The sequence below is a fragment of the Octopus bimaculoides genome, chromosome 6 (genome assembly GCF_046866305.1).
Source record: "Octopus bimaculoides isolate indiv1 chromosome 6, ASM4686630v1, whole genome shotgun sequence".
Taxonomy (NCBI): domain Eukaryota; kingdom Metazoa; phylum Mollusca; class Cephalopoda; order Octopoda; family Octopodidae; genus Octopus; species Octopus bimaculoides.
In genome coordinates, this window is record NC_142933.1 from 28,815,323 (window position 1) to 28,841,094 (window position 25,772).

A 25,772-nucleotide genomic window follows, 5' to 3' on the forward strand; every position below is an offset into this window, starting at 1 on the left:
GGGTACAGAGTTTCATCAACTGTATCTGAGCTTCTGTATGTCTTTAGCTCACGAGGGAACTTGGGCAGAAGAAGATCATTCACAAATTGTGCTGCTTCTTCATCCCCCCCCCCAAAAAAAAATTATACAGGGATATTAGAGAATTTTCATTTTATCAAAAAACTATTCTTTTAAACCAGTTTTTGTGAAGTTATTTTTAAGGTCACCATATACAAAATCACATAGATCTGAAAGAGTACCACTTTCAAAGCAGGGGTCATTGGGTAGTTTGATTTTGAATTCACCTAGATTTTTCTCATCTGAAATGTTACCATTTCCAAGGCGGCGAGCTAGCAGAAACGTTAGTACGCCGGGCGAAATGCTTAGCGGTATTTCGTCTGCCGTTATATTCTGAGTTCAAATTCCGCCGAGGTTGACTTTGCCTTTCATCCTTTCAGGGTCGATAAATAAAGTACCAGTTACGCACTGGGGTCGATGTAATCCACTTAATCCGTTTGTATGTCCTTGTTTGGCCCCTCTGTGTGTAGCCCCCTGTGGGCAGTAAAGAAATAAGAAATGTTACCATTTCCAACATCAAGAACGTTTTTAGCAAACACTCTTTCAGCAGAATGACTTTCTGTACGAAGTCTTAGACTGATTGTCACCTCCACTACTTCTACATGGTCAGAAAGAAAAGATCTCTTTAGTGTTGCATCAACAATTTGTGATCTGGCACCATTATTTTGAAGTAGAATATTCTCCTCTCGTGGCACCCTAACCAGTCGGTCATGTGTAGCGGAAACAGAATCATGTCTACATCTCCGTGCATATACAGACATCTGCTTCAGTCACTTTGCCCTGGTTTCATCTGATTCAGCTGCTCGTCTTTCTTTCTGTCGTTGTACCTTTGCTGCTAAATTCTTTTCAGTTGCATGTTTTTTTGGACGCCCCATGTTGAATTGCAAAATTCAAATGTGATATTTGTGTGATAACGAAATCAAACCTGAAGTTTGTGTGTTTATATTAGAGATACAGCGTGAGTTTTTTTGTGCATGTGTGTGCGTGTGTGTATGTGTGTGAGAGAGAGGGAGAGAGAGAGAGAGAGAGGGAGAGAGAGAGGGAGAGAGAGAGGGAGGAAAGAACATTGAAAACATTGAATGAAAATAAACATGAAATGAAACAATCGTTTAACTGAAAGCTCGTTAAGATCTATCTTGTTTAGCGTGCTAGAAATAGCAGCGATCACATAATTATTATTGTAAGGCTTATAGCATTCAAAGTAACTATACCAACGAAATCACTTCTTCATTAAAACAATATATATATACCGGTATATTAGAGAATTTTTATTTTATCAAAAAAATATTCTTTTAACAAACTTGGGAAATTGATCATATTCTTGAAATTGTGCTTCGTATCAAAGTTACACAGCTATTATTAAACTATCATTAATGAAAATAGAAGCTAGCGAGAATGAGAGACTGTTGTAAATGAAAACGTAAAATGTCGCCTGCAACAAATTAATATTGTTTACTATTAAACAAAATCTACCCCGCAGTGAATGCAATGAATATTTAAATTTGCGAGAAATTGGAGTTAAAAAATTCAAGAAACTTCAGAAATCGAAATTATTGGAAATTTCTTGGAACATGAATTTATAAAAAATATTTCCAGACGGTCAGGCTTTAAATATTGCTTTCTTTGAGCACTTTTAATAATTGTTACGTACCTAATTAAGAGGCAGCTTTCTCCATTATAGTATAGACTATAATGTGTAACGTTACTAGTTGTTAAGACCTTTCTAATATTTGGTTCTTAATGGTTACATTGACTTTATAAGCTGATTTGTGTTCAGTCTTATCGTGTTTCATGCTTCGAATAATTTCGTTCTGTTGAATATTTAGCAATACATATTCCATTCCAAATTTCTTCGGAACTAATATTTAATATTTGAGTAAAAATGTGATTAAGCACCACTTTATAACTATTTTGGTAGCTCCGCTTGCTATCTTGCGATTTTTTAATGAATATCGTATTATCACACATTATAATCAATTAGCTTCGATTATAATAAGCTCTCTCTTTTTCTCCACTGAAGATTGTTTGTGTAACATTTGAAACATTAAAATTTCAAAATCTGCAGTCTGATACGGATGCAAATTTCCGTATGTCTTCATAGAGATTTTCACGTTGCAGTTGAAAATAATTGAATAATTATGTTCATATATTCATTATATCTATTCCAACATTTCGATCATAATAATGACATTAATTTTATATCTTAAAGAGATATATAATTACATAAATTGTCAGGTATAATACACTATTTAACCACTTACAAATCAAAGGAAAGTGAACATTTTATAGTCTTGGTTTCATATTTTTGCACACTGCCAGCAATTTCGAGGCGGAGTCAAGTCGATTACATCAACCCCAGTGCTCTGTTGTTTCTTATATTATCAACCTGGAAAGGATGAAAGATAAAGTCAGCCTCGGTGGATTTGAACTCAAAATGTAATGACAGGCTAAGAATTTTTCCCAGCGTGTTAACTATTCTGCCTGCTCACCGCCTTAGAAATTTTTATAATAGTAACTTATCTCAGTACATTTTCCGAGAGATTTTGTGATTAAACTTATATTACATATAATTTTGGAAGGTTCACTTGCTGTGTCACGGGTTATTTATGTGACGAAAAGAAAAAAATAACAAAAATAGTTTAATTTTATGGATTATGTTCTTTCGTTTTTATATGATTTAATCTGTGATGTTAAGATCTAAAGAAACATACTATTATCCTATTATTTGTTTACAAGGTAATCTGAAGTGTTTGACAAAGTATAAATATTTATTCGTATGTACTAAATCCCAGATTATAAATTCAGTATAATAGTTCTTTTTTCTAGAATGCTAAAGCTGCGTACAAAGCATTTGAATATTTACTACCATCCATCAACTTCCCTCTACTGATGAATACATTACAATTTTTTATTAATTGCTGCAAAAGTTAGTTAACGTTGTACAAGAAACACTGCCCTAGTGTTAATCGAAAATAACAGAAACAATCACCGCATTACTCAGCCAATGAGATCTAATGTATTTATTACTGTAGCTTTGAAACATAGCAACTGTAGTTGATACTAGGAAGTGTGTCACTGAATTTAACGAGACATAGATAACACATACCCGCTTTTAGGACTAGGCACATATTTAGCTTTTACATGAAGTATATCTGAAACTCTCCAATTTTGGACGCCCACCGAAATACTGCAAGATCGAATAACGATGCAATTTTTGGAAAGTAGAATAAAACTGCAAAGTAAATGACACACATGGAATTATTGAAAAATCCAACTTTATTTTGTATAAATTTCAAAACGGTGCCATAATCACAGCTTCAGGACTAATTGCTAATTTGAATCTGATATGCAAAGCGGTTGGAAAAATATTTCAAGTATTACTATTGAAGATTTATTGAAGATAGAGAGAGTGTATTTATTTTATGTAATTCAATATTGTCTGTGACGGTTGGCTGAAAAGTTCATAGGCTGACTAAGATACTCTAATGGAATGTGATCAAATGATGTTTATTTTTCAGCATAGTTCCCCTTGCAGTCCACCCACTTCTATCGGTGTTGCAGTGCGTGTATCTCATTGGTGAAAAAGTTTTCATCCTGTTGGTTAAAAAAATTATCAACAATACATATGACGTCACCATTACTGCGACACCGATTCCCAAGCAAGTGCTTTTTCATCTTGAGGAACACATGATAGTGAGGTGGGGCGAAATTAGAAGAATAGAGAGCGTGATCAACTAGTTCAAAAACAGTCCAGTAGAACAGCCATTGAAACCAACAAGTTGTGTACTGGAGCATTGTCCTGATGTAAAAAGACACCTTTCGTTAGTTTTCTTGGCTGTTTCATCATGATATATTTCCGCAACTGCCTCAGAAAGTTGAAGACAGTAGTCATCTCTTATCCTGCAGATAAAACGATCTTGGTCTTCTTTGGATTGTCTCTTTGTCTCTTTGTCTCTGGCTCAAAGTGAAACCGACATTCATCTTGACTTGGGAAACTTTTAAGTAAATTAGCTGGATCTGTGTCAAATAATGTTAGATTTTCCCATGATGTGATCATCTCAGTGCCCTTTAATCAGGTGTCATAAGACGTGGCACCCACTGAGCACAAAACTTCATCATGCCAAACCTTTGTGCAGAATACTTTCAACTCTCCCATGGAATATGTTAGTAACATCAGCTTTATTTATAGTTAAGCTCTGTTTTTCATCATAACGTGCTGATCACGATCAATGTTCGGTGGCAGCAGATACTGGATGTCCAGACCTTGGGGTATCTTCACCATTCTCCCTTTCCCTCCCAAATTCAGATTCAACTTTTGCACTACTGATAAAGTTGAAGCGTAATTCCCAAGTGTAGCAACCATGTCAGCATACGAGCTGGGGGTCAGGGTTAGGGTTAGGGTTCAAGCTACAAGTATCAAATCTTGTATTTGTTCGGTAGTTTTAACCTATCCTCGGTTTGTGATATTTTCTCTATTATCGGACAACCAGTTAGCATATCATCATCATAAACTCATTATAGAATTGTATTTGACCATTGGTATGGTTTCTTCTATTTTGAACTTCATTTGCTTCTACCGATCTTTTACGAATGTCAGACTCTATCACTCATTGGCTTTAAACGGCATTCTCTACCAAGTAATTAATTCACCCTGTCTATCCAGAATTGTTTGCACGTGCTTTTGGTCTCCTTTTTGCATTTCTATGTCATTTATGACAGTTTTCGTAGGTGATTTTAATTTAGCCGGGTTTTTTTCTGAGCAATCTGGTGATCTGATCAGCATGTCGACAACAAGCAAATGCGACTGATACTCTGCAACCTATAAGCAATTCCAATTCCAAGACGACGCCCGCGTGCTGTGGAATTTCTGTTTCGAGAACTGCATTTTGAAATTGTTGTAGTAACTCTTCATCGAATCCTTAATCTTCTCTGGTATTTAGAAATAGTCTGTTGCTTCCACCCACAATTTGTGTAATGCAGAACCATAAACATTGGGCAGACCAAAACATAAAGCATTCAAATCCCTTTTATTCCTCTTTGCGTATGTCTTTAGTCCCAAATTTAAATTTCGTGTTCCACACTCCCAGAAGTTCCTGGGATTCCATCCTTCAAAACACCTTTAGCAACATTGCTAGTATTTTGTAAATAAATAGCGGTTCTCTTAGCGAGTAACCCCATATAAATCTTCCCGTCTACCTTCAGAATGGAAATTGGTCTGAACCGGCCAATCAATTTCCCTTCAATCGTGCCCCAGTTTACATTTCCAGCAAGACTCTACAAGTTGTAGGTATTCGTTCATTTTGTATGGTACATCATCACCTCGAGATGCTCTCTTCACTTTTGCGTTCTTCATGAATTTATATACTTCTTTCTTGTTGAGATCTCTAAATTGAAATTTCACTCATAATTTAGTTGGTTGTTTTAAATAGTCCATGAGTAGGAACGATTGCTCTAATTTTGAGTCATTATAGGTCTCTTTTATAGTCTATCCAGCTCCTCTTTAGTCCTATTTAGACTGCTGTTCCTTAGTAACTAACTGCTCGCTCATCCGTTTAATCTTATTTTTCTTTCAACACACCTAACATTTCTTAGCATTGTACATAACTTTCTTTAGACCTTCATAAACGACCAACAAATCTTTTTCTCCTAGGATCTGGTCTATTTCTAGTGCTCATTTAAGTTCTTCTATCATCTTGTTTTATCTTTCTTTATCGCATACTTTCGACATCTATGCGAAGGAAAAACGTCGGAATAACTATCAGTCTTTACAAAAATGTCTGTGATAATTTATTTAAATGTCCTGAGTGATCTTTCAGTGTATTACTATACAGATTTGTACAAAACAAATCTGTCATATAGCCACAGTTATGTGTATACAATGTCCTTCAGTAACTTCATGGCCTGAATAATAAAACGCTAAGCATCCAACACAATAACGAAATATTGTGAATAGAGAAACCTTCTACTGTCTTCGATTAAGGTTTTTATTGAAATGAAATAGACTTTTACATGCGTGTGAACATTCACAATATCTCTTCAATATTTCTGGAAATAATGTTTCGCAGGCCAGGTGCATATTCATGATGTGATTTTATTTTGTAAAATTTAAGTGTCTATTTAGGTGTTATAGATTTTATACTGTTTATTAGCCAGTTCAATAGTCTTTGCATTTAAAATGGATTTCCACTCGCTATGACAATATGATTTTGTCGTTTCTTCAGCATTACATTTATTATATTTTCTATAACCGTACGTTTCTCAGTTAATAATCAAGTCAGAAGACTATGATTTCATCATTGTCGTATAAATCACAATTTAACCACTTTTATTGAAAGCAGAACATTTTCTAATATTAATTCATTTGTGTATATCTTCGGAGAGATATTGTGATATTTTCAGTGGTTCACTTGTTCCAAGCATATACTTGTTCCAAGCACCGTAGTGCTATAGTATACAATCGTTTGCTTTTTATGTTTAAGTACCCATAAGATCCAGAATTTCACAGTAAGGTCTTGCAATTAGTTTACCAGGTGATCCGAAAGTGTTTGATAATGTATAAATATAATACTTTGATTGGTATGTATTACATGTCCTATTTTAATAAACATAATATATGAGTATTTTCTTCAGCTCATACACATCTCACTACTCCTTAACAAAATAAAGCTTTTCGTTAAACGCTATAAAAGTTAGTTATAGCTGTACAAATAACGCTTCCCCGCTGTTAATGGAAATAATAGAAAACATCCACCACATTGCTCGACCAATGACGATTGTCTAAAATATGTATTACTGTACTTTTGAAATATAGCAATTGTGGTTGATACAGAGCAGTGTAACATTGGAATTAACACTAGACATAGACAACACAAATCTTCCTTGAGGACTAAACCCAGCATAATTTAGTCCCCACATTATGTATATCTGAAACCCTTCAATCAATAAACGTTGGTCTTGACCTCCATTGAAATCCCGCAATATCAAATAACAATGCAATTTTTAGTAACTATCCTTATTCGAATAAAACTGCGAAATAACAGACACACAAGGGAAATCTTTCAAAATCCAATTTTATTTCATGTAAATTTCAAGAAATAGCCATAGTCACAGCTTCAGTATTGTTGGTTAATTGGAATCTGTCCTGCAAAAGAAAACGGAAAAATATACCTTTAAGTATTTCTTTTGAAGAGTGATTTAAAACAGAAGGTATATTATTTTCTATAATTCAGTATTGTCTGTGTTATTTTGATAATGACTTTGCTAATTGTTATGTTTTAGTTGGCAGTGATATTCTAGTAACTATGACAGCTGTTCCAGCTGTTGGAGTTAAAGTTACCTAGATTATGATCACTATTTGGTTCCTGAAATATTTCAGTGGAATCCTTTCTATTGCAAGCATTCGGTTTTCGGTTTGAGAATATCTCCCCTCCTTCACCGTCTTCCCAACTACTCTCAGAGGCCTTGAAACGGTCAAGGGATTGTCTTCTTCCTGATTATAAAGCTTAAATTATATCATATTGCATCTACGTGAAGTGTTACTGCATTGCGCTGACATTCCATAAACAATTTCGTTACAATTAAAGTTAACTATCTATAGGATAAGGCTTGATATTCTGTTTATATCCCTTTATATCACTGCATTAGTGGTAATACAGACATATCACATTACGGTGAGATATTAAATACATATTGAATGTATGCTATTCATGTTTGGTATTATAGTACTCCATACAACAACATTAATATTACACTGCTGCGACAGAAAACATATTTTGCTCACACTAAACATAGGCAGCTCTCTGCTACAACTCGCACACCAGGATAAATAGAGCAAGAAGTAAATATATACCCGGGTACCTACCCTATTCGACTAGATGAGATGTGTCCTGTTGGTGACTAGACAGGAGTAGTTCTTGGGAGAAAGAACGATTAGCATATACAATGTAAGAACACCGGAGAGGCACAGATCAAGGAATTATATGTATTTTGATTTAATGGAGAGGAGAACTGGCTTATAATGTGACACAGTCTACAGTCAGCATATCCATCAAGAACATTTTAATCGGATATCAGAACTTTATGTATTCTCATGAACAATCTGCTGCAGGCAGATCCTTTCATATTTATAGCTTTTTTTAATATTTTCATGGTGATATCTACAGGCCTATGTATACAAATGTAGTGCAATCTATGCATGCTTGTAAAATTATGCCTGCGATGGTGCAGTGCACGCACTGATAGAATGTAAGATAGTGAAGAAGGAATGGATTAAAAATTTCAAAAATGTTTGGTGCAAGTTCTAATGGAAACTGAATTTTGTGTAGGACAAAGAAAAGCTGAAAAACTCTGTTCTAAACGTCACTGAAGGTTTCATACCAGTTTCGAATATTGCAAAAAGCGATGGTCATCATACTATGAGGAGATCTAATATAGTAGATAATGCATCCAATAATATAGGTCGTTCTTCTACCGACCGTCTAACCTCAGTCTCTTTGCGTATGTCCCCTACCCCCTGACAATAAAATCCAGTTAGTGAATCAGTAGGTTACTCAACTAGAACGTCACCGTTGTAAGGATATTTCCTTTATTTGTCTACTCCGGTTACCATAATATCTAAGTTGTCTTGCACAGAATTCTGTAATGCAGTGGAAGTAACTATTTGTAACTGATAATACTATCAGGAAGATAAATCTTGCAAGCAAAGATAATATCACAGAAGCGCAACGAGCAGGTATCGGGGAAGATAGAAGTATTACTGATTAGATCGTCAAATATGCTTTCTAGCATGTCATCATGGACTTCAGAAATGGCGGTTTTTGGGACATTATGAAAAGTGTAATTTATTCTAGTAATACTTTTACGCTAAGGCTTCAGCAAAAAACTTAAATCTGCGCAACATCAGGTTGAGTTGACACCCTCTCCTTCCGCACCCTTTTGTTGGTGTGGATTGTAAGCGATAGCATTTAAAGATGATATAAGTGCAGTTAACTTCGGAAAGAATATATGAAAAAAAACTACAATACGTGATTTCAGTGGATTATATAACAAACAGTGTGGATAAAGTAGTTGAATTAACGGTACCTTGCTAATGTCCTCAAGAAGCTTGAACACAAATATGTACAAAATACCCCTAGAACAAACTCCACGCTTTTCCACAGAAACATTTATGTCAAAATGAAGATACTGGAGATAAATAGCAGATCAAATAATTGGAGGCAGATATTATCGATCAAGGATCAAGACCGAAACTCCTGGGAAGAAAAGTACAGAAAAAGCGTTCAGCAAGATGACGATCCAATACGGATGACAAAAGCACCTCCATCAAAAATATAAGAAAGAGTATAAGCATTGTACATCGTAAGTATCCTACACCTTCCATACGCATGCGAAATACAGATCCTTAAAATATAGATTCAACGAAAAATACAGGCACACGAAATAGGAGGAAATATCCAAGGAATCTCGTACTTGGAGAAGATCACCAATGAGAATTTACGCGAAACCATCCACCAAACAGTGGCATCGAAGAAAGTAATATCACAAATCTTTAGAAAATAAATATAAGATGGGATGCTTCTGTAGCATGATGTAATAACGCAGCAAAGAACACTCATTAAGAAATCATCAGCGGAGAGGAGACCTGTTTAAGGAAAATGTTGACGGATACAAAAGTTATTGAAAAAGAGAAAAAAAGAACGGATAGATCTGCCGAAATCCACCCATTGCTTGAAAACTCCAGTGCCTCGCATATGGAACCGCTTCTATGACACCACCAGGAAAGGAGGACTGAAAACAATTCAATGTATATTACATTGGTGCAGGGGAATATTTCTCACGCAAGCATTAATTTGAATTGATTGTAAAACGTAACTTGACAAATATAATTTCTGTTTAGAGTTTACAGCGATACAGCAGTCTACTGCAAAAAAAAAGATAACTAATAAAAACAATTACCTTCGCAAAAAAAGATAAAATAAAGCATGTCAAATCTCTTTTGAACACTTCTCATTTTTCTTCATTGTACAATTTTGATACGCGTGTCTTTGTCTGGAATATACAAATACGAGAAAATGATTGCATATAAAAGAATATCCTTGTGGTAAGTGTCAATCTCACTAGTGTTGACAAATTGTGTGCCATTTAATAATTCTCAGATCTAATTGCTACAGCTCCTAACGTTTCTATTATCCAGGATAGGTAAGATATTTCCTTATCAAGACAGGAAATATATTTTAGAAGCAGATTTTTTAGGCAGTGGCTATCTGCGAATGAAGAGGAAATTTTAAAAAATACCATCGAATTTTGCTTGAAAAATTCCCACAAAATTGTTTTAAGGTTAATCATTAGAACTAAGGTACAAAACATTATTTTGTAATCCAACTTATAAACAACAAATTATGAATTTTTTTTTCAAAACAATAAATTATATTTTGAACAGCTAACGTGATTTTAAAATTAAAAACAATTAATCTTACATGGGCATTCAACTTTATAGGTTTTTTGAAATGTTTCCACACAATGTTTATCTTTGAAACTCACAGCACACTCTTGAAATAACTTAATGCGCCTGGACGAAGAAAAAGAAATCGGCAAACGTTAATTCAGTATTGATTTCAAATTTAGGAACTGGTACTTATTTTATCGATTTCGAAAGGGTGGACGGTAAAGTCGACCTCAACGGAATTAGAACGTGAAGACGGATGAAATACGACTCAGCAATTTACACTACCTGCTACCTATTTTGTGTGGTAGCCGTTTGTTTGCAACCAATATTCTTTTCTACTCTAGGCACAAGGCCCGATATTTTAGGCGATGGGCCCAATCGATTAGATCGACCCAGTACGCAACTGGTACTTAAATTATCGATCCTGAATTGATGAAAGAAAAAGGCAACGTTGACGGAGTTTGAATTCACAACGAAAGGATAGACGAAATACCGCTAAGCATTTCGCCCGGCGTGCTAACGTTTCTGCCAGCTCACCGCCTTTGTTTGAAACCAATATTAAAAAGCAAAACACATTATTCATAGATACGACAATATTTCTGATTTTCGAATGAAAATATCAGTTTCAGATATCTACCAAGATAGTCACTATCATTGCTATCAGTAACTATCGTACTTCTAATTATTATGAAATTATTCGTATTCAGATGCCGGAGTTATACCGAACAGTCTGTTGCCTAGCTCCACATTTCTATCCTTGTCCATACAGTAGAAATCAGCTTTAGATTTAGCACTCTGCTAAAAGCGACACTCAGATAGAGTACATTAGTGAACTTCTGCGTCCAATTAATTACTAGTAGTCTTGTACCAATGCAAAAAGTGTTAGTAATTAACTGCTGATGATATCCTTGTACAGGTTTAATTTATTATTTTTACCCGTTTTAGTCACTGGGCTGAAGCCTTGTTCGGACATTTCCCTGAAGTGTTCTTGTTTATCATATGGACCTCATTACTTCATTTATATCATATATATCCCTTAGTCTTTTCCTTAGAGAAACCGCCTAATTACGGGGATGCAAACAAGACTAAAACATAAGGACACAGGAAATATGTCAAGGCCGACAGGAAGCGGTGCAGCTTCCTAGGTCTAACCAACAGTAGTATTATTCTCTTCAGGGGACTGTCACATTAAATTGACAGCATACAACTACTTCATCGTATCACTACTGCATACAACTCTCTCAGAGATTTAGAAATGTATTATTTCTAAGACTAAAACAGTTGCCAAGGAATGAGAAACATCCACATTCACTCAAGCATAATATATATATATATATATAGATATATATATATATGATTGACCGTTGACTGAACACTATTCAATTTTTTTTCTCCGTGTTTTTCTCCTTGTCTCCGTATTCTTTCTGTTGAAGAGCGTAGCTCGAAACGTCAAAGACTTGCCGTATTCCTGAGCGTCATACTAATACATCCTTTTGTTATTTACACCACCTGTCCTCGTCTGTTGTTGTTTTTTCGTACATTCTCCCATATATATATATATATATATATATATATATATATATATATATATATATATATATATATATATATATATATCTACACGCACCAAGTCACATTTGTCACTACGATGGTCTTCCGCTTAACGTGTTCAGTTAAAAGACACTAGTCACCGAGGACAATTGTGAAATACACTTGCGAAATGTGCAGCACTATACAGCCGAAACTACAACCATGTATTTACAAAGCGATCTTCTTAATTACACAACTGAAAAATTAAATATAAGTTGTATTAATGATAAAAGTAATAATAATTAAATATACGTACTGGCAGCGAAAATTATCTGGATATACCAGTGGGTATTGATTGACGGCTTCAGAGCACACTGATCTGTACATTATTTGGCAGTTAATAGCATCTGCATGTCCTACAATTTTGAGAGTTTGAAAATTAAGTTCTTAAATATTCTTATAATGATGAACTATCACATGATACATGATATATTGAAACAATTAATTCTAATCTGAATGAAAGTTATGAGTTGTCATCAATAATATGGATGCTAAAGATGGATAGGTTGCTATAAAATATTCAATATTGAACTCGAAATATTTTTCGGCTGGTATTGTAGTCTTCAAGGTAGATTAAAATAGTGTTTATAATTAAGAAATGTTCCTTATTCCTTGAATTTTGCTGATTTGAATATTAGAAAAAAAAAACATTAATTCTTATAATAGCTTTAGATCTACGAGTATTTATAGTTCTAACAATTCTCGTATGACGTATTTTGTGTTTTACAATTTCTGTATCGGTTTTCCATGCAGAAATGCGTTTAGTAAGAGATATTGTATGAAGGTGTCTATAATTCTATTACCTCCACCTAATACTTTTCAAAAACACTCTAAGCATCCGCTGAAGATTAAAAATTATTAACTAATCAATGTTAACAGTTTTCAGTGTTCCTGGATCCTAAGTAAATTTCATTAATAAACCCTATTTCATCTGTAATTTCAAAGATACTAGTTTATGCCGTCTAAAGCACAGTTTTTAACATTTTGACTCCTCTGTGAGTTAAAGTTATATTTCTATATTTGTAGTGGCAGTGGTAGTTTATATAAGAAACTAAATCCCATATAATAATGGTTAAAATTGAAAACAAGCTTATAATATTTTATAACAAACAGCTACATCTTGTGCAAAGGAATATATGTTACAGTTTTACCATCCAAATACAGGCAGATTCTTTGATTTTTACAATTTCTTAGTTTCGTATGGTGATTCCACTTTCCCGAGTACACGTATAAAATGATATTCATGTACCCCGGTAAAAGTAATGTTTGCGATAGTTGTGGGCACAGCCTATATTTAGGACGTGGGGGCTTATGATCAGAGGTGCAAGGGAGTACACTATCATTAAAGTTAAAGTACAACTTCTTTTGAACATATATATATATATATATATATATATATATATATATATTTATAAAATTGAATCAGTGTGTCAGTGTGTGTGTGTGTGTAGACATTTATGTTTTTTATAGAAATCCACATTCAAAGTCCGATTGACCTCAAATTTTATACACATACTCCATAAGGTCAGAGCTAGGTCATGGCGAAGAAATCACCCCCGTGACCTGCACGCGTGATCGGGGGCATACACACAAAGTGACCTTATGCGCACATGTGTTGCTGAAGTTTTGTTCACGTGTTAATTGCTCCGTTTTACACGTGAATGTGATGTTTTGAGGGGAGAGATGAAAAAAGGCTCATGCACCAACACGTTTTGTACCTCTAGCTACCTTTTTGACACATTTTTGGGCCCAATAAATGAAGCACGTACCCTTTATTTGCCAGGGTTCAATGTAATGCTACCTTAAAAACCAGTTGCCGAACGTTTAGTCATTACATCGTTACACTTTTTACTTTGAAGAAAACAGCAAAAAGTCCCGTGTTCCGTACGTTTTGCAAGTTCCAATGCGTAACATTGAGTACTAGGCGTTCTTAGTCGAGGGCCAAAGCGGTAGTTCGTTGTAAAAAATCACGTCAAGACTTTTGAAGCCCTATTACTGCTTGCAATAGCTTCTCCGTTAACCATACCCACGCCTTAGTTGCTGTGTATGGTGTTACATAGGGGGTAGAGACAACAAGGCGTGCATCATCACTTTTTTGCACCCCTACTCATCCTATTGACACTATTTTGGCGCACTTAATTAAGCAAAAGTCATCCTTTGTCGGGGCTCAGTGCACTACTACATTACAAACTTCCGTTGCCAAACTTTTATTCAAACATACTAACGCTAAACTACGCCATTTGGAACACCAACATTTTAGTTCTTGCCAAGTCCAATGTTTAAAATTAAAAGTATAACTGCGTCTTTCAGATGATATAATTTGATGCTAATATCGTTAGGGAAGGTGACTTCTTGCCTACATTTAAAATTCAGGGGCAGATTTACCACAGAAATGGAGCCCTTCTACACGCTGCCAACGAAACGCCACAGTTCCTCCAGGTTTACTTTGTCGGTGACTACGAAACACAGGCAGCAGGCCGAAGAACTATCTCCCTCGGCACAAGTTTTGAAGTAATTCTTCAACCCCAGGAAATGTTGCACATGCATAACTCTTCGGTAAAGAGCTTTAAGTATGCCTTGGAATTTCCATCAGTGCCGGACGTCACAGCGGTTATTGACGCTGACAAACGGTCGGGAAACGACCATTCTGGCCGCTACAATTTGCCCAATTGCAACGAAATTGCCATTGTGCTCGGCGGTGAACTGCACAACCCAAGAAGCATTGTTCTTTCGTGCCGTGACCTAACTGTTAAGCGCATCAACGAGACACACACGCTCCAGTATCCACTTATTTTTGTGCGCGAAGAAGATGCCTGCTGAGTCTTCACCAGACGAAACGAAACGAGTACCAAACAAGTTTCGTGCATGCAGTTCTACTCATACCGCTTTATGCTCCGTCACGACTACACTAACCACCCCCAGCGAGCGTGTGACCTGTTCCACCAATTTGCCGTCGATGTTTGTGCAAAATGGTATCTGAGAAGTTATCCTATATCAGATTTAACCAGCAGAAACTTCGATCTGACAGCTACATCCATCTTAGGGATGGTCTCAGCAAAGACGTATCGCCCGGAGGGTTGTGTCAGGTGTGCATCTTGCCGTCATCTTTCACTGGCGGCCCACGTTACATGCACGAAAGAAGTCAAGACGCAATGGCCTACGTCCGCTACTACAGGCGTACTCACTTTCATCTGTAATCTTGGGTGTTGAGGGGAGATTGGAATATAACGTTTTTAGGGTCAGCAGGCCAAAGACAGACATGATCTCATTGCGCGGGTCTTCCATTTGAAGTTACACAGACTCATGAACTTCATCACCAAAGGTCAAATATTTGGCCCCGTGCGATGCAACATGTATACCGTCAAATAGCAGAAAAGGGGTCTTCCTCATGCTCATATCCTAAGTTGGTTGTCCACAGAGATTTCATTCGATGCAATTGACAATTTGACCCCTCTATCGAAAGGACTCTCTTTGAGACAGAGAAGGCTAACATGATCCATGGACCCTGGGACGAGGATTCAACCTTCGATTGCTTTGCACAAAAGTGAGTTTGCAGCAAGAAATACCCAAAACAATTCCTCCAGGAAACACAATCCAGGTACGATGGGTACCCTCTGTATAGAAGAAGGAAACCAGAGGACGGTGGATTCACAGCGCATGTTAGTCCGTATGAAGTAGACAACAGATTGACGGTGTCTTACTGCCTGGTCCTGTCGAAAGCATTCGATGCTCACATAAATGTCGAGCTCTGCAATTCTGTAAAGTCCATCAGACATGTGTGCAAGTACATCAGCAAAGGCTCTGATACTGCTGTGTTCGGTCTGCAACCAGACGGAGTCCGAGATGAAATAACGCAATATCAAGTAGGCAGGTACATAAGTAATAACGAAGCCTTCTGTCGCATTTTCGGGTTTCCACTGCATCAAAGGCATCCGCCAATCTAGCAGCTTGCTGTGCACCTTCGAAATGGCCAGCGTGTGTACTTCACCACTTCCACTGCTACTCGACTGATTGAGCAACCAAAAGATATAGCACTCACGGCTTTCTTCAAACTCTGCCAGGTAGACCAGTTTGCGCAAGATCTACTTTATCCTCAAGTCCCGTCATATTACACATGGAATAAGTGTAAGTGGCAGCGAAGGAAGTCAGGCCGAACCGTTGATGGTCACCCTTAGATTAACTTTGATAATTGCCTTGGCAGAGTGTACACGGTTCACCCGAGCCAACAAGAATGCTTCACCCTCCAATTACTGCTTCACGAGGCAAGGGCTCCAAAGTTCTTCGACCAACTAAAGACTGTGAGCGGCCATACATGTGCTACGTTTAGGGAGGCCTGCCTACTACGTGGGCTGCTAGAAAACTATGCGCAGTGGGATACTACGCTTGCGGAGGCTGCTGTTTCACAGTCACCGAAAAGTCTCAGAGCTCTGTTTTCTGTACTCCTGCACTTCCCGATCCCCATTAATTGTGGTTAAAGTACAGACACGACCTATCGGAAGACGTCCATTACCAGGCCCAACTGCATCATACCTGCTTGCCTGCTGAAGATGATTTCATTTACAACTTTGCTTTACTTGACATAGAGAACAAGACTTTTTCTCTGGGAGGTAATACCTTACTTACATACGGGGTGCCGCAACCATTGCGACGCAGGACGCCTTCAATACCAACAGAGTTAATACGTGAAACGTCCTATGACACTGAAGTCCTTAATCAATACCTTCAGCAAAATGAGCCCAAACTTCTGCCTGAGCAACGGTGGGCTTACAGTACCATCCTTGATCACATGTAGAAACGAAAAGGGGGTATTGTTTTCTTGATGCACCTGGAGGGACAAAAAAAAAAACGTTCGTTATTCAGCTTCTCCTGACTAAAGTAAGGCACCGAAAAGACGTAGCCGTAGCTGTGGCCTCATCTTGCATTGCAGCCACTTTACTGCCCGGTGGCAGGACATCGCACACAACCTTTAAGCTACCATTTGATTTGACAAGGTCCGAAGTGCCTTCCTGTAACACCACCAAAACGTCTGGAAAGGGCTTGCTTCTCCGGAGTTGCCAGCTGATAGTTTGGGATGAATGCACAATGGCCCACAAGCGATCCCTCGAAGCTCTCAACACCACTCTTCAAGACATGAGAGACTGTCCGGCTACGATGGATAGTATAACTCTCTTCCTGTCTTGCGATTTCCGACAAACGCTTCCTGTAATACCCAAGGGAACCAGGGCAGATGTAGTCAGAGCCTGCCTAAAGTTCTCTGTGCTGTGGAAAAATGTTACAACATTGTCTCTCAAAACAAACATCAGGGCACAGCTTCGTGGTGACCAGATGGCATCAGATTTTGCATGTGACATATTGTCAATCGGAAACGGTATTGTTCCGCTCGATGAAAACGGGGAACTGTCACTAACTCACCTCTGCATCCCTGTCAGTAATTCCGATGAGCTAGAGGCACATGTCTTTCAAAATCTACAAAGGAACTACCTTCACATGAATTCGATTTCCGAAAGAGTCATTTTGGCTCCAAAAAACAGTTCAGTGATCGCTCTCAACGCTAAGCTGCTGCATTCGCTTCCCGGAAGACTGCACGTCTAAGGTCAATCGATTCTGTATCCGACGACGACCAGGCAGTGAACTATCCATTGGAGTTTCTTAATTCCCTTGACCCACCTGGGCTGCCCCCACATACACTGGAAGTTAAATTCGGAGTTCCTGTCATGCTGCTGAGGAATTTAGACCCTCGAAAGCTTTGCAATGGGACACGCTTGGTTATTAAGAAGGCTATGAAGTACGTTCTTGAAGTCACCATTTTGTCCGGCTGTGGCAAAGGTGAGGACGTTTTCATCCCCAGAATCCCCCTCATTCCATCTGGTGCAGATATTCTCTTTGCATTTCACCGTCTGCAGTTCCAGCTTAGACTGTTTTGCAATGTCACAGGGGCAGACACTATCGGTGGCAGGGTTGCATTTTGATGAATCATGCTTCTCACACGGTCAGCTATACGTCGATTGTTCCCGGGTGGGAAGCAAGGAAAGTCTCTTCGTTTACTCACCTCGGAGTAGAACGAAAAATATTGTCTACCAAGGGGTATTAGGATGAGAATTCGTAACTGTTTATACTGTGAAAAGGTAACGTACAGTTTCACAAAGCAGCTGATTTAGACAGCATCCTCTCAGACGTGTGTAATGGACTTTACATCCGCTTTTACTCTAAAACTAACAGCACACAGTCAACCCATTTCACAAAGAGAAACCTATTAAGTTACAACCCTCTTAGGACAGCATCTAGGTTTTTAAAAAAAATAGAAGGGATAATTACTCCAACAATGGCTTAATGGTCGATCGAGCATCTTTAAGGACGTAACTTCAACCGATCAGTATTTTCTTATGCGCTTCTAATGCATTCAATGTGTAAGCAGAAAGGAGGCATGCAATATTACGCCAATTAACTGATAGAGGCTTATGAAAAGGGCAGAGATACATGGAACGCATTCGCTATGGCAGTTTCGGGCACTGTGCGACATAAATCGTGTGGACAAACATTCATCGTCGAAACTACCCATTCGTCATGACAACTAATCAACATACAATCACTCTCCCCATTTTAACGACAGTTGTACTTAACGATTGTTTAAACAGCCCAATCCCCCAAAATGCTCACTTGTTAAATACAAATTTGGATTCACTCTCTGTGTCTACATCTGATAAACCCCAAAATCTCTCTACACACCATTGCAATGCACACTACAATGTTGCATCATCGGATAGCGCCGGGCAGCAGTGATACAGAGAGGTATACAACACGAGTCACCACATGGACGGACAAACACTTATTTGTCATAGACTGAGTGATCTCAAATTGCATTGTTAACTCTAACCTTAACCTAAATAAAACTCTATAAAACTTTGGAATGCCCAATTCATTTTTGCACTACCGTTTGAGGTCCGGACTGCTGTAATGTAGACTGACAACATAACTAGACCCTCTAAATATTTACTACTTTCTGACCCTTGCAACGCCGGGTATTATATCTAGTATATCTAGTATATATATATATATATATATATATATATATATATATATATATATATATATATACAACCCTCCTGCCAGATGACTCCAAATCTTATATACATTGAAACTCACCGAAACAGACACGAGCATGTACCTCCAAAACCCTATCCCCACCCAAGAAACCCCCAAATGGGATTAAACGAATATGAACGCGCGACGTTATCTGGTTTCACCCCTCTTCGCCCTTAATGTTAGACTCAAGTATCTAAACTCTTCTACGCTCTACTCAAAAAACTTTTGCCTAAATCTTTCCCCTAAATTTATCCCTAAATCTATCCCCTTAAATCTATCGCCCTTAAAATTATTTAATCCCATCTATAAAATTGTCCTACTCCACCACCCCCATCATGTAAACTTGCAAGTATATACACCGACATAGAACCTCTACAACTTCATGCTGTAAACACGCTCAACGCACACAATATACACTCCTTAATTGATTGCTAGTAGTATCCGCCACGATTCTTGCCCACTTTATCTTGCTTTCTTCATGCATACTTTTTCTTCCCCTTGATTAAATGTATTTCCTCACCATCTCCCCTCTACATTATCTTTTTCAAATACCACTCCTCTCACTGATTTCTGTGATTCGGCCAAAATAGCTCTAATGAATACTACCGGTCAAATGACCTTGCTTAAATTCTTCTTTCTTCTCACTACCTTATGTATTTTTTCTTTTTCCTTATTGTAATCCTAATTTCTCTCTATATTTATATTCCCCACTCCTTCTGTGTTCTTTATACATTGTGATTGACTCTTCCATCTGTTAAAATGTACCTCCTTGCCACAATGTACACTTTCATTTAATCAAGCTATCCTTGGTCTGAAGTGTAGCCTGCAGTATACACCTCACTTACACATTTACCATTTCCGAGGTTCCGCTCGCTATGAAACATATGTAGCCCGGATCTTATCTGCTTAATTTCTCAATTCTTGTAGTCTTATTCGCATGAAATATGTAAATAACTTTTTTTACGTTTATCGTACTTCGATCAGAAAAAAACCTACAACCTTCCATCTCAATAAACTTCTATTCTCTTTGAAAGATATGTTTAATATTTACTTGAAGCCAACTTTCTTCCAACACCTCGATACTTGCATGTTATATATGCATATATACATGGATGCAGACACACACACACACACACACACACACACACACACACACACACACACACACACACACACACACACACAAACATGCACACATATAAATATTTATATATACTTACGAAGTCTGTACATAGTGATTCATATCTTTGTGGAAATTAAAGTGTTGGGGTATGAAAATAGTGCCGAAAATCTGCGATGCATAACCTCGTACAAAGAATGTTATACATACTTTCAGGATATCTATTATGATGGAAGTGTAGGGATTTACAATTTTCCATCCGTGCGGATTAGCCGTTCTTTTTCCGAGGTCTAATCTCTGTTTGCATATTGCTGCGCCTTCCTGGCTAGACAACAGAAACGATCAACGAACCTATGTGGCACTTAGTTGGTCTTCATTGATGAAAAGCTATTTCCTCCACTTCTCTATTCTGCACACCTTAATGCCGAAGTTTACTTTTAGTGAATTCTATAATGCAATAAAACTATTTCTATCAACAAAGTCTATCTTGCAAGTGGATAAACTGGCAGTAAGTTAGAATAAATTGATCAACTTAGACAGTACCTTTGCATGGTTTCCAATAAGTTTGATTAAGATGAAAACTGTACAAGACATGCTCATACCAAATTCCAAGGATTTCATCAGAACATGACATGCATGTCCAAAGTGAAAAACTAGATATTAACTGTATATCAAATATGTGGAAGCAACTATTAATCAGGGATAAAAACCAAGGGGTTCTGAAGAAAATGAGCGCAGTAAAATGGCATGAGCCAATATGGAAGATTAGAAACATCACCCCCATGCATAATATTAGAATGAATAAGGGCACCATAAACCATTGACACGCTGAAGGGTACATACGCATGCGAAATATGGATCTTTACAACATAGATAAAAGGAAAACAGAAGCACTTGAGATTAGGTGGAATATCCTATGTATCTTGTATTTGGACCAAATCAGTGAGAGGGCACGCGAAACTATCCACCACATGGTAGAGAATTCAATGTTACAAATCTGAAAAAAGGCAATAGTGACGGTATGCTTATTTCTAATAACATGGCAAAGAAAATTCTTTAACAAACTGCTAGCAGAAAGAAAATTAGGAAAGCAAGGAAATGTTGATGGACACTGACGTTATTAATGTAGATAACAAGATCCGATGCTCTCCGCTAACTGATGGGAAAACCTTGTACGGAGCACATGGCACCTCTTCTATGATTCACCAGGAAGTCAAAGCTGAAGACAAATCAATGCTTGAAAAAAAACATTATTAGCTGGTACGAATACTAACATTAGTACCAGCTAATATTTCTTTCTCAAGCGTTGATATGAATTAATTGTAAACGTATGATTTGATTGTAAAAATGAACTTTATTACTGTAATTCCTAATAGAAATTTACTGCGTTGACAGAGCCTATCCCTCAGTAAACTAAATTAAATTAACAGCAAAATCTTACCATATGAACAAAAGATGAGAGCATATAAGTGGAAGATCTCAGCGCATTCGTGCTTCAACGAAATAGCGCATTTTTCGTATGCGAGTAAGCGTCTGGAATATAAAAAAGAATATAACATCCTTTCATCAATGAAAAAAATGCTTCATGTATTGGTGCTATTTTGGATAATCGATGTAGTGTGTTCAAGCTATTTGGGCTTCTAAACTTTATACCAATTTGAAATATCTAGCAACATATGTACTCTTCAGGTACTGATATTAAATTTCGAGTGTCTAATTTTCAGACTTGATAAAGTATTTCTTATTCAAGACAAAATATAATTTACGTACTAATTTTTGAACCGGTGCTCTCTGATTTTGAAGATGAAATATTAAAAATTCTACATCATAAGAACTATTAGTATGTTAGTGATACTACTGCATATTTAAGTATATACATTTCAATATTATATGTAATAATAACATTCAATGGAATAAAAACAACATATGTACCTGCAGGAATATTTATCGATATGTATAGGATAATCTGTTATGGCTTGAGGACAAAATGTTCTGAATATAATATTGCAGTTCTCTGTTGCCTCTGAAAAATAATGTCTACATTTAATATTTTTTTTTTATCTCATACTTCTTGAGAGTTCGAGGAAACATTCAAATATACATCTTAATTAAAATATACGATTCTGGTCTTATTCCATGTCATCATTTGTAATCTATGCCCCATATTTCATGATAACAAAAGTAGTTTCTGTATAAATGTTTGTGAATTTGTTTTTGGCAACAGAAATAGCTATTTCAAGTAGATTTAAAGAAAAACAATTGGTTTTAAATCTCCCAGCGAGAGATATGCAGTAACAGTATCGAATAGTAGAGTTAATTTGCCAATAGAATGTGGCAGTCCTATAAAGGACGATGTTACTGTTGTTTAAGCCTCAGGAAAATATCTTTTCCAGCTGGATATCGACACACAGCCTGTGTCCGTAAAGTGTTTGCAAGGGAGGTAATCGCTCTCATCTCCAGCCTTACATGATACTCACAGACCATGGTTTCTGGGTGCTTACCCGTCCTCATTGTGAGATGATTACTGGATGTTGATGAAAGCTTTCTCCACTCGCAAACACTATATATTCTTTAAGCGACACACAGACGTTGATCTCGTGTAGAGAAAGACAACTCGTTTTAAATCTCTCAGCAAAGGATATGCAATAACAGTATTGAATAGTAAAGTTTATTTGCCAACATATGCAGTAACATGGAAAAGATGTTTTCTTGGGGATTAAACAATGGTAACATTGTCCTTTATAGGACCGGCACATTCTGTTGGTAAATGAACTTTACTATTCGATACTGTTACTGCATATCTCTTGCTGAGAGATGTAAAGCAAGTTGTTTTTCTCTATATGAGATCAGCGTCTGTGTGTCGCTTAAAGAATATATAGTGTTTGCGAGTGGAGAAAGCTTTCATCAACAGCCAATAATCATCTCACACTGAGGACGAGTAAACACCCAGAAACCGTAGTTTGTGACTATCACGTAAGTCTGGAGATGGGTGCGATGACCTCCCTTGCAAACACTATACGGATACAGATTGTGTGTCGACAGCCAGCTGGAAAAGATATTTTTCCTTAGGCTTTTAAACAATAGTAACATCGTCATTTATAGGACCGCCACATTCTATTGGCAAATAAACTTTAAAGAATAACTTTACTTTTATATTGCCCGTTTTCATACTTTAACTGATTTGATTTTGCCAATATTCTAAATTGATAAAATAATCATACTCATGCAAGTACTGTTATAAACTCTTTTAAACGATTCGATGCAATGTTTGTCTTCGAATTTCTCAGCACACTTTTGATATGTGGCTATGCGCCTAGATGAAGAAAATAAATAGATAAGCATTACTTAAAATTAGAAATCATAAAGCATTATTCATTAACTTAGTAATATTTCTAGTTTACGTATTGATAAAAAATTATGTACCAGTTTCAAATATGTAGCAGTGTAGTCATTATTTACACTGTGAGGTCAAATTACTTGTATGAGTAACTATCTTTTCACACTTCCAAGTTTTATGGAATTTTTCGTATTCAGAGACTGGGGTTATATTGAACAGTTTGTTGCCTAGCTCCACATTTCTATACTTGTCCATAGAGTAGTAGAAGTCAGCTTTATGTTTAGTACCCTACTAAACATGAGTTGAGATGCCCTTTGCGAGGAAGATAATTTAGTATAAATTAGGTAGAATACACTAGTGAACTACTGCATTCCAATCAATTATTGGTAGCCTTGTTTGCCAATGCAGAAATTGTTAGTAATTAACTATTGACAATATCACTGTACGGCTTTAGTCTATTATGTTTACCCGTATCAGTAATTAGACTGAGGTTTTATTGGGGTAGTGGAGGCGCGGTCTCAGCTTCATGATCATAAAATTGTGGTTTCGATTCCTGGACTGGGCGACACGTTGTGTTCTTGAGCAAAACACTTCATTTCACGTTGCTCCAGTCCACTCAGCTGGCAAAAATGAGTAACGCTGCGATGGACTGGCGTCTCGTCCAGCTGGGGAACACATACACCATTGAAACTAGGAAACCGGGCCCATGAGCCTGGCTACGCTTTAAAAGGGCGCATTTATTACATTTATTGGGGTAAAGCGTTTAACTGGTCATATCGACACACACACAAACATACACACACGCACACACACACACTTTCACATACATACAAGCACACACTCTGAACACACAGATATACACATACGCACAACTACACGTAATATCCAGTTAAAAAGGTAATTATAAAGAAATCAATCGCCAAAAATATTGCACAGTGGAACCAAATCCGAAACTACATGACCACCAATCGATAATCTTAACTTACACAACTTTTGATTTATAGAAATAAATAAGTGTTATTGTAAGCTGAAGTATAAGTAGTAATAGTAATAGTAATAGTAGTAGTAGTAGTAGTAGTAGTAGTAGTAGTAGTAGTAGAGCAGCAGCAGTAGTTGTAGTAGTAAAGCAGCAGTGGCAGTAGCAGCAGTGGTAGCAGCAGCAGCAACAACAGCAGCAGCAGTAGTAGTAGTAGTAGTAGTAGTAGTAGTAGTAGTAGTAGTAGTAGTAGCAGCAAATGTATATACGCACTGGCAGTGGTACTTATCTGGATGCATTGGTGGATAGTCTCTTTTGGCTACATAGCAAGTTAATTGGTACATTGCTTTGCAATCACCCGCGTCTGCTTGTTCTAAAATAGATATATTTTAGATATTCAATTTTCAAATATTATTAAAGACGAAATGTTACATACTTCTTAACAAATTTAAACGTTTGTATCTCCTGTGAATCAAAGTTATTTGTTGTCACGTGTAACACGGAACTGGAAAATGGTATGGATTTCATAAAACTTAGTAATGTTGTACACGAAAACTAGTTTGGCTGCTGTTGTATTCTAAAATGTAGATAAAAAAACAATAATGCTTATAATTATTGATTTCAAATTTTGGCATAAGGCGAACAGTTTTCGGATAAGTTTTGCTAAGTCGACTGCATCGATCTCAGTGTTCAAGACCTACTTATTTTATTGACCCGTAAAAGATGTCGACATCGGTGGAATTTGAACTCAGAAAGTAAAACGGACGAAATATCGCTAGGCATGTCGTTCGGAATGCTAAATAATTCTGCCAGTTCGCAGCCTCGGTAATGCTTATAATTATTGAAATACCGTTTATATTCTGGCTTTTGAAAAATGTCGTTAATTCTAAAGGTACATTTAGGTATTCTGCGAGCTTTTATACTGTCAGTACACTTATGACTTGTTTTTTTTTTTTTACAATTCCTGTGTTGTTTCACGCTGCTAATCAGAAATACAACATGGAGATTACCGTAAGAATGAATAGTATGCATATTTAACAAGATCTAATAACCTGGCAAGGACCATTCTTTAAGAAAATGTGAGTGGAAAGAAAAAGAGTTAGGCTGCAAAAATTTCAACAAACACAGAAATTAGTACAGGAACAAAAATGAGATCTGTCTCACA

General features: G+C 36.9%; 1 protein-coding gene across 1 annotated transcript in view; it reads right to left on the reverse strand.

Moving 5' to 3' along the window:
• Positions 1 to 10,072: 10,072 nt before the first annotated feature.
• The window catches only part of LOC106874482 (uncharacterized), a 33,797-nt gene continuing 18,097 nt past the window's right edge, over positions 10,073 to 25,772 (reverse strand). Inside the window, exons 10-16 of the mRNA XM_089353452.1 lie at positions 24,881 to 24,980; positions 23,516 to 23,607; positions 22,227 to 22,317; positions 21,736 to 21,827; positions 12,348 to 12,447; positions 10,533 to 10,624; positions 10,073 to 10,104 (exon numbers count right to left, since the gene is read on the reverse strand). Of these exons, the coding sequence (XP_089209578.1) occupies positions 10,073 to 10,104; positions 10,533 to 10,624; positions 12,348 to 12,447; positions 21,736 to 21,827; positions 22,227 to 22,317; positions 23,516 to 23,607; positions 24,881 to 24,980 (599 nt within the window). The remainder of the gene's footprint in view (positions 10,105 to 10,532; positions 10,625 to 12,347; positions 12,448 to 21,735; positions 21,828 to 22,226; positions 22,318 to 23,515; positions 23,608 to 24,880; positions 24,981 to 25,772) is intronic.